This window comes from Somniosus microcephalus, chromosome 12 (genome assembly GCF_052327205.1).
Source record: "Somniosus microcephalus isolate GS21.2 chromosome 12, FLI_Smic_1.0, whole genome shotgun sequence".
NCBI lineage: Eukaryota > Metazoa > Chordata > Chondrichthyes > Squaliformes > Somniosidae > Somniosus > Somniosus microcephalus.
Window position 1 is genome coordinate 157,971,478 of NC_140998.1, and position 10,496 is coordinate 157,981,973.

The following is a 10,496-nucleotide window of genomic DNA, read 5'->3' on the forward strand; positions in this document are numbered from 1 at the left end:
TCGTCCACTCCTCCTAAGCGGATTCTGGGGGGAGCTCTGTGGCGACACGCCACCACTGGACATAATCCGCTCACGGCGGCACAGACAGTCTAAGCAGAAGCCCCCAGCCGGGGGCCCTTTCCTCCAGCAACTTGTTTCCTGCAGGGACAGGCTGCCGGGAGCACTTCCTGTCTGGGAAGTATTTAAGTGGATGCGCGGGCTTTTCTAGTTCCTGTTTGACATGTGGATGGAATAAAGCAGTTGTGTTTTCAATAGCTCTGGTCTCGACTCCCACGTTTGCCGCGGTATCTCAACAAAATATCCATTTTAATTAACCCAGGAGGTAGACTTTCATGACTTCTCTAGAAAATAACAGGACCTTTGTTAACTTTACACTAAAAAGGCCACCAATACCACCTTTCCTTTTGTGCAGCTTCTTTAAACATATACATTTTATATACAGCTTAAATTGATCCATTTTAGTCTGAGGTTCAGAGCCCTCAAATTCCTGATCTAAAAGTTGTTTGGATTGATTTAAAGATGCTCTCCATTCATCTAGCTCCTTCTGGAACAAGTCCGACTCTTCTACAATTTTATTACTCTCCTTTGCATTCTGCAACTTCAGCCTCATCTCCTATTCAAAAGGAATAAAGGAAACAGTGTAAATGTTCTGAATCACAACAGCATTTCTACACTAGAGTAAGTCAACATGTGCAACTGTGAAAATTTCTGAATTTAGTTTGTTTAAAAAAAAAAATGCTCCTGGGTTCCCTGATGCTTCAGCCAGTTTACCCAGTGAAAAGCAGAGCACACACACACACACACACCAGCAAAGTCTCAGTTTCAATCCCCATGCTGAGTTCACCTTCAAACAGTAGATTGGCAATACTGGCATTTGAGTTCCGGGGGTGAGGGGTGGAAGGGAGGCAGTTAAACAAATACGGAGCTGCCCCATTTCCTCTTTATGGTTATCCAGCAAGCCCTGATGACAGTCCACCTGTGGATATCAAACAGGGACAGGACCGAGTTCAGCTGGTATTCGCTGCAGTCAAAATGCCTGCTCGCTGCCAAAGCTTGCTCATACATAACAGCCAATTTGGCCAGGAGCTGGAAGGAGACAGGCAGCAGTAAACACTTTCAGGAAAGTGAGGAAGAGGAGAAAATGGCCAAAAAATTGTTTTGGTAAACATATACATTGGCGGTGGTAAATCTTCAAGAAGGAACAAAATTATAAAAATGTATTGGGGTAAATTTTTACGTCATTTTTTAAAAAAGGTATCTCTTTTTGGCTTGTGGAACCAAAGCAAAAGAGTAACAATTTTCAACATTACACAATATTTACTAGGAAGATTAAAAACAAGTTATTGAAATATATAGGTGCAGACCTAGATGAAAATATTTGTAACATTTTTGCCAATTTTGATTCAATTACACAGTAAACTGGCAGAATCCTTTACAATACACAGGATTAACACCATGAGGATTCCACTCAGTCTTGTTATTTTCTCGCGCCATTACATGTAAGCATTTTGAAGGAACAAAATAGCTGTTGCAGCACAGACAACCCAAAGTGATCCAAGTCATGCAGTGTTACAGGAAATAAAGAAAATTAGTTGTGATCGGCCACCCGAGATCTTTATTCAGGAACGAGAAATGTTAGCCCCCCAATTACAGATTGAATCACTGGTTGATGTTAGGCAAAGGTTAACCGGACGAAGACCTCACCCGAAGGTCCCAACGTAAATGACCTCTCTCAGATTTGCCCCAGCCACAGCAGCTTTAACATTGTTCCTCACTGAAACAGCTGAGGAACAAGTGCTATATATAAAGTTTCCTCTTCAATGCTATTGCATACAGCAGTGCAACCCAATTCATGTCATTGCTGATGCAGACCTTGAACACCTGCTCCTGTGCCTAGTCCTTTGCAACACTGATACACAGGACTGAGATAGTAGAGATCCTTCTTTGTACTATTTAGAATAATGTGGAAATTCCGATGAATTAGTAGGTACTGAGTGAGAAACAAACAGTTTGCTGAAATGCCACTCTACACTGGTTACAAAATGAAAGCAGTAATATTGGTGAAAACAAATTCCACACATTCATTCACTCCTCCACACCCCCACCCCCACTTGAGTAACTAAATGCACCTTCCTACCGGCTACAGATTATCAGATCTCACTGATTTGTAATCCCTTTAAATGAACTGATTGGCCAGTTCAGGTTTCCCTGCAATATTAGCTTAAATGCATATGTATCAGGATTTTCTTCGCAGTGTGTAGCAGTTAATACAGCACGTGTTATTTTCAGCATCTTCCTGGTTAGGTGCTGGAAGATAGGAGTATTACACATTCACTGAAGCAATGTGAAGGACAACCTTTTACTGGAGAAACTCTGCAAAGCAGTCTTACAGTACCTAGCAACAGATTCTTACCTGGAACTTCTCTCTCTTCTCTACTGCGTACTTTCCCCATTTTTCTAGTTCCGCCTGCAGATTCTCCACATGTACCTGAAGCAGACAGATTACAGGCCAATACTTCATTTTGCAACTCAATAGTACAAATTACAATAAAAGGAAGGGGTGGGGGAATTTCACCCTCTCTCTTCTCGGTCAGTGTTGTGAAGAGTTAAGCCGCAATAACAGATATGACAACAACTTGCTTTAAGGAAGAAAAAGATTCACAAGAGAGAGAGAGGGAGAAAAAAAAAATCGTAAAATGGTCCAATTTTGGAGCAGGAAGTGTTTATCTTTGCACTGTACATGCATAATAACTTACACAGTTTCTAAGTGAAACAGAAGCTGGACATTGGTTCAGATGTGTAGCTCTCATTACAACGGTGTGTTCACTGAAGGAATAGGGAATCATTTAGAATAGATTTCTACCTTTAAACTGAGAGATGGTCTGGCAATAAAGTCTGTGTGTCACCTATTGTGACAATTTTATTATGTTCCCAGACTTACTAGTATTTATTTCCCCACATTCTCCTTCCTTCCCAGATTCCTTCCTGGGGTTCCATAAGTGGCAAATTGCCCTCATGAACTGCATCCAAATGGACAGAGAGCATTGGCAAACTCTGCAACTGTGAAGGCGATTTGATAGAGGTGTTTAAAATCATGAAGGGTTTCGATAGAGTAAATAAAGAGAAACTGTTTCCAATGGCTGAAGGGTCAATAACCAGAGGGCACAGATTTAAGGTGATTTGTAAAAGAACCAGAGGCGACATGAGAAAAACACTTTTATCTATGATTCTACTATTCTACGACATCAAACCCAATCCTGCCCTCTCCCCAACTCTTGCTGTGGACTCATTTTCAAGTTTCACTGTCCACAAACTAAAAGTTAAACACAAAAATCCATCTTACCATTGTGTCCCTTCGACATGCATTCTTCTGCTCATGGTCTTCAATTATTTTATTAACTGAAACTGAGAAACAGAAATAAGCAAAGATGGGAAGGCAGTTAATAATTATTCTACAGAAATCCTATTGCGTTAACAGAAAAATTAGATATGTACACGTTCTAGTACAAGAAAAGAATCAATTCAGGAAAGTGTAAGCAGCAGTCTCACTCTGGAGGGGAGTGAGGCGATTCCAGCCAGCATTTGAATGTGTGGTTGTGGAGATTTCCTGTCAATCTTGTTCTGTCTGAAGGTGTATGCACAGAGGGATTATAACGCTGTGCTTAAGTGACCATCAAAACTAGCTCAATGTTATATAAATCCACTAGGGCTACATTCAGAAAAATGAAGCAGCCTTGAGATTTACTTCTGACCCGTATAATTTTGTGATACTCCAGCACTAGGGTAGGACGACCTAATTTCCAACCAATTAAACTATGACCCACCTCCAAGGAACAGTTTATCAGAAGACAAGACAAGCCGATCTGAACTGGGACCCTGGGCCTAGAAATTCAGTATAGCCACTTTTGGGGCGGTAAATTCGGGCGGGCGCTAAAGTTTGCGCCCGCCGGAAAGTGGAGGCCACTTCGCCGATATTCAGTAGCTTTGGCCAAGGAGTTTGCTCGAGCGCTAAAACTGGCGTTGCACCCCTATCTTTAGGCGCTAAGCCGGCGGTGCAGACTGATACTGCCGAGGCCGGGCGCAGCGCAGGTGCGGTCATGTTTTGATTGACAGCAGACACCCTGGCGCCGGCCAGCTCTTAAAGGGGGAAGGGTCGACTTGGTCTGCTGCCACGCCCTGGATACTGCAGCCCTCCAGCTAGGCCTAAACACTGCTGCTGGAGAGAAATAGCGCCAGGAAGGATGCAGAGGGCCCGTGAGCGAGCGCAGCGCTTCTCTGCCCATGATTTGAAGGTGCTGCTTAGGGGTTTGGAGGAGAGAAGAGATATCTTGTGCCCGGACAGTGGCAAGAAGGCTCCCAAGAGGCTGTACAGGAGAGCCTGGAGGGAAATCGCCCAGAGGGTCACAGCCAACAGCGATGTCCCCAGGACTGGTGACCAATGCCGGAAAAAGTTTAACGACCTCACTCGGTTGGTCAAGGTGAGTACCCTTTCCATTGTCCTCCTCATCCTTGCATGTGCACCTCACATTATGGGCAAAGGGACCTCAAAGGCCTAATGGCCAGCCCTCCTCCAGCAGCTATGGCACTGGCATGAACATCAATAGCACTTTCTGCACTTTACACACTGGCCAAGCTATTCCACCATGGGAGGCAGTGCACACAACAACAGGGCACCACACTGGCCAAGCTATTCGACCATGGGAGGCAGTGCACACAACAACAGGGCACCACACTGGCCAAGCTATTCCACCATGGGAGGCAGTGCACACAACAACAGGGCACCACACTGTACTTAGAGGCCGTCCTTTCTCTTGCAGGCCAAGCTGGCCCAGAATCTGAAGAGCCGGACTGTCACCGGGGGAGGCCGTGCCCAGTTCCAGGAGCTCAGTGACCTGGAGGAGCGCGTGGGTCGACTCATGGGTGCCCGGGTGATTGGCCCCGTTGCAATTGGAGATGCCGACCCTGTGCTGGGCCCCAATGGTAAGGACATGAGCGTTTGGGCCTCTCTCGTTCCCCTTGCGCTTCAGATCTACATCCTTTGCCACTGTCCGACCAATGCGCATAATGCCACCACTCATGCCTCCCTCGCTGACGCCCTGTCCTCACTCTAAAACTACTCTTGTGCCTTCCTGCTTTCAGCTGGTGAGGAGGAGGGCCCTGAGGCTGCGAGTGTCAGTCCCTCGGAAGAGGAGGACGACGAGGAGCAAGAGGAAGGCGGCACATCGGGGGAACCCTCATCCGCGCCAGGGGATGGCAATGGAGGGGACACGTCTTGCCTGGAGGAGAGCCAGGGGGAAGTGTTGCAGGGGGGTGTAGCTCCTGTGCCCAGTGGCGTCCAGCCACGCGGGAAGGGTCGGGCAGCACGGCTGCCTTCTCCCCAGAGGGGGGAAGTGTTGCAGGGGAGTGTAGCTCCTGTGCCCAGTGGCATCCTGCCACGCGGGAAGGGTCGGCCAGCTCGGCGGCCTTCTCCCCAGAGGGGGGAAGTGTTGCAGGGGAGTGCAGTTGCTGGGCCCAGTGGCGTCCAGCCACGCAGGAAGGGTCGGGCAGCTCGGCGGCCTTCTCCCCAGAGGGAGAGTCCGGCCTCCAGTCCGGAGACGGTCCTCGCCCAGGAGGTGCGCCTCCTTGATCAAATGTCCGTGGACTCGGATCGTCGGCACACCGAGTTCATGGGGGTTGTGGGACGGTTGCCTGAGGCCATTGAGTCCCTGGCTCATAGTGTGGCCGATTTCGGGGCCTCACAGGCCAGGGGTTTAGAAGAACTCGCGGCAGCACAGGCCAGGGGTCACGAACAATTCGGGGCAGCACAGGCCAGGGGTCATGAAGAATTCAGGGCATCACAGGACGCGAGTCGGGCCGATTTCAGGGCAGCACAGGCAGCGAGTGCAGAGTTGATGAGTGGTGCCGTGCAGTCACTGGCTGGTCTGATGCGGGCACAGACCAGGGCAGTACGGGCACTCACTGCTGCCACACTCGCTGTGTCACGCACGCATCGCCAGGGCACCCGCCGCGCTGCTGCAGCACAGCGGTCTGGGCTTCACCAGATTGCTGCGCTTGCTGCAGTGCCAGCCCGGCCGACTGCCAGTGTCTCTGGCGACCAGCGAGCGCCTGGCATCAGCCAGCTTGCCCCCATTGCTGCAGCCGCCACTGCCACTCCCCCAGCAAAGCTGCGACGAGCTGCTGGAGAGACTGATGCTGCCCAGCCACAGCTGCAGCAGTCAGCAGCCGGCCCCTCCAGGGCCGGAGCTTGTCTAGGCCGACCCCAAAGGGCATCTGCCGTCACGCATTGTGCCCCTCAGGAGCCTTCCCCCAGCCTTGCAACACCCACAGGGCCCAGGTTGAGGCGGAGCAGCGGGTCGGCCAGGGGCCGGAAAAGCCTGGACAAGGACTCGCCCTCTCGGCACACAAAGTAGAGTGTGTTGCCAAATGTTTTTTTATATGGAGGTGTTTGTGTTCTATATGGGGGGGGGGGGGGGGGGTTTATTTTGGTAAGGCCGAAGATGAAGGCAAATGTTTTTTTATATGGGGGTGTTTGTGTTCTGTATGGGGGGGGGGTTTGTCTTGGTAAGGCCGAGGATGAAGGCCATTTGGATGGACAAGTTTTGTTATTCCTCCCCAGGTTGTGGGAGTGAGATATGTTTTTGACTGTTTTTGGGTTTCATGTGGGAAGGGCCCTGAGTTTGTTAAATAAAGCTTTTTATTTATTCAGCTTGTCCATGTGAGATGTTTCAAGTGGTTGTTGCGTTAACCGGCTGAGGGCTTGCGGAGCGGCTGCATTCAGGTGCGTTCATTGCCACAAGCCATTCCCTGACAGGGGGCCTAGAAGTGTCGTTCAATAAGCCGCCGACGGACGGCCCTTGGACCTTGTGGCTCCCTCCTGGTCTGGTACTCCTCCTCCTCCTCATGGTCCTCCTGCTCGTCCTCCTGAGGTGGTGGTCCAACGTGAGGTGGCAGTGCCTGAGTCCTGCGGATAGCCAGGTTGTGCAGCATGCAGCAAACGACGACGAACTGGGAGGCTCTATCCAGCGAATACTGTAGAGATCCGCCGGAACGATCCAGGCAGCGGAACCGTTGCTTGAGGATGCCAATCGTTTGCTCTATGATGTTCCTTGTGGCTTGATGGCTTTCGTTGTATGCCTCCTCAGCAGGGGTCCTGGGCGCGCGGAGCGGGGTCATGAGCCATGTACACAAAGGATAGCCTTTGTCCCCGATAAGCCATCCTCTTGGGGGAGGCTGTGCCTGGAACATGTCAGCCACAGTAGTCTGGCGCAGGATAAATGCATCGTGGCTGCTTCCTGGAAAGCGGGCATTGACAGCTAGGATGCGCTGCCTGTGGTCACACACCAGCTGTACATTGAGGGAATGGTAGCCCTTCCGGTTGCGGTAATCCTCGGCATTGTCGATAGGTGCCCGCATAGCCACATGCGTGCAGTCAATGGCGCCCTGCACCATGGGGAAGTCGGCGATCCTCGCAAATCCGACTGCACGCTGCTCCTGCCTCTCTAGGGTCATGGGGAAGGAGATGAATTGGTGTCTCCTTGCGAAAAGGGCATCGGTGACCTGCCGGATGCAGCGATGCACGGCGAACTGGGAGATGTTCACTATGTCCCCAGCAACGGCTTGGAAGGAGCCGCTTGCATAAAAGTTCAGAGCCACCGTGACCTTCACTTCCACCGACAGAGACGTCCTGCACATCAGCTGTGGACGCAGATCTCTGTGAAGCAGCTGGCAGATCTCTGCAACCACCTCCCTTCTGAAGCGCAGCCTCTTAACACAATGCGCGGCAGTCATGGTGAGATAGGACACCTGCTGGCGGTATTCCCTGAGTGGGTAAGGCCTACGTTGCCGACGCCTGATGGCCCCTCTGCGTCTAGGCATGGCTGCCCCTCTCACACAGCGTCTGCGAGCCCTTCGCACATAATGCTGGAACTGAGGGTTGGAACCCCACGCAGCCCCCATAATATACTTGCAAACGGTGAAATCACAATGAGACAAATTTGCAAGCTCTGGCCAGAAGCCAAAAATACCTCTCCTATGTTGGCCCAGTTCAGTAAGGTCTCTTCCTTGGTCTCTGTCCAGAAGTCCGTAGCACTAAAGTCATTGCAGCAAAATGACTGCCCTTTATAGTTCAGTTTAAGTGCCCTTTAATTAGCGCTCCCCGAGGCCCGCAGGGCCTCTGCTGCGTTCCACTTCACAGTTCTTAACAGCGCCACGCCCACATTGGGCGGGCGCCACTGAAGTTCCGGTTTGGGGCGCACAAACGGCGTTGCACGACAAAATGACGTCGTAAGCTGCGCGCACAGCTGAGCGCGCGCAAACACTTTGCGCCGGCGCTAAATGTCAACTGAAGTTGGGCGTAGGCGCAGATCGGTCTGCACCCGGGCGCTAAGTGCCTAGCGCTCGAAATCTACCCCTCTTATGGCGCTAACGGCTGGCGAACGCAACTGAATTTCTAGGCCCTGGTCTTAATTTTACCTCTGTATTTGGTTATCCTTTACTGTAATCCTACACTACTAGGTAACCAAATAGAGGCAAAATTAAGACCAGTAAATCATTTTATTGAAGAGCACCACAAATGCTTGCAAAATCAGAAGTTTTAAGACAAAAACGGAGATTTTGAACACTCGTTTGTATTCCATGCTGAGCAGTTTGTTAGGGCCGTGCAATACTTTTGATAGTACAGTGGATGAGCACAAGTATTGAGATCACAACATCGTGATTGTGTGGCGTGACAACATGTGCATCATGAAAACATTCACAGTACATGCTGGCTTCCGACAAGTCCAACCTAAGCAGCAACTAGTTTATGCACATTCATTTCATCATGAGTTGTAGCTTTCTCATGCCCTTGTAGTGACGAGCGCAGATCTGGTTAACCTTACCAGGATCGATCAGGTTGTTCTCCAGTACGACCATGCAGTTCTGTAACCTCTTGCTCAGCAGTTCCTTCTCAGATTGCAAGCTCTCGGCCTTAACCATAAACTCGTTTGTCTTGTCCTATTAATGAAAAGTGGGAGGATAGTTAAATAGCAATAATACAGCAGGGGAGTTGGCACTCTGGTCACATGGAAATCATTTTTACAAATCTTAAACTCTTAATAACTGAACTATTTACTACAGTACAAAAGCAAAATACTGCAGATGTTGGAAATCTGAAATAAAAACAGAAAATGCTGGAAATATTCAGCAGGTCAGGCATCTGTGGAGTGAGAAACAGAGTTAACGTTTCAGGTCAGTAACCTTTCATCAGAACTGGAAAAAAGTTAGATATGTAACAGGTTTTAAGCAAGTACCGAGGCAGGGAAAGGGGGGTGGGGAGGGGAGGAAAGAACAAAAGGTCCGTGATAGGGTGGAAGGCAGCAGCTGCTGAGTATTTCCAGCATTTTCCATTTTTATTTACTACAGTATCTTAATCAAGAACATTCCACTTAGAACCATGGGAAGGAATTTCCTCAGGCAAGCACCATTATGTTCTTGAATGTGTTGTCACTTCCCAAATCTGCTCATCTTTCCTGCAACTCCATGTTTGAAACTATCTGATCAGGTTTCCGTCCCTGTGACAGCACGGAAATGGCCCTAATCAGTCACAAATGACATCATATGTGATTGTGGTGCACTGCCCTCCCTCTACCTCTCTGCAGTCTTTGACATGGCCGACTACACTATTTTTGATTCCCACCACAAACTCCGTACCCTTACCACTTATTCTATCCCCCTCCCAGATCCCGATTTCAGGTTGATCCTGACGTTTGCAACCTTGGCATCCTATCCGACACCAAGCCAAATTTCTGACCCTATATCTTTTCAATCACAAAGACTGCCTATTTCTCTCTTGCTGCTGAAACCCTCTACCCTGCCTTTGTCACCTTCCAACTGGACTGTTCCAATGCTCCCTTGGCCGGCCTCCCGTCTGTAAAGTTTCAGCACATCCAAAACTCTGCTGCCAATATTCTATCACACCAAATCCCGCTCATCCACCACCCCCATCCTCACTGGCCTACATTGGCTCCTGGTCCCCCAATAGCTCAAATTTTAAATTCTCACTCTCATATGTAAATCATTTCATGGACTTGTTCCTCCCTATCTGCAGTCTCCTCCAGCCTTGGAACGCCCCCCCACCCCTCGCAGGAGGTTAGCCAGTCATCGCAGAGTACCCAGAGTCTACCTTGTGTTCCAATGAATCTCAACATAAGCTCGAGGAACAGCACCTCATCTTTCGATTAGGCACTTTACAGCCTTCTGGACTCAACATAGAGTTCAACAATTTCAGACCATAACCTCTGCCCCTATCCTTTTTTTCCCCCCCAGCTATTCTATTTATTATATATTTTTTTCTCTCTCCCACATGGCAGCTGTGTCTCCTTCTGCCAGAGCCATTTACACTTCATCTAGAGCCATCTTTTGTTTCTTAACTTGTCCCATTACCATCTCCTTTTGCCTTGCACCATCATCCCTTTTGTCTCTTAATCTCTCCTGCCTTCCATCCCATCACAGACCTT

The 10,496-nt window shown here is 49.3% G+C and overlaps 1 protein-coding gene across 1 annotated transcript; it reads right to left on the reverse strand.

The window, feature by feature from the left end:
• Positions 1-295: 295 nt before the first annotated feature.
• On the reverse strand, positions 296-9,062 carry LOC147109617 (small kinetochore-associated protein-like). The gene is made up of 4 exons (XM_086003694.1): positions 8,880-9,062; positions 3,344-3,405; positions 2,414-2,488; positions 296-613 (listed from the first exon to the last, which is right to left on the reverse strand). The coding sequence occupies exons 1-4, from the start codon at positions 8,974-8,976 to the stop codon at positions 311-313; spliced, it is 537 nt and encodes a 178-aa protein (XP_085859820.1). The 5' UTR covers positions 8,977-9,062; the 3' UTR covers positions 296-310.
• Between the last annotated feature and the right edge of the window lie 1,434 nt (positions 9,063-10,496).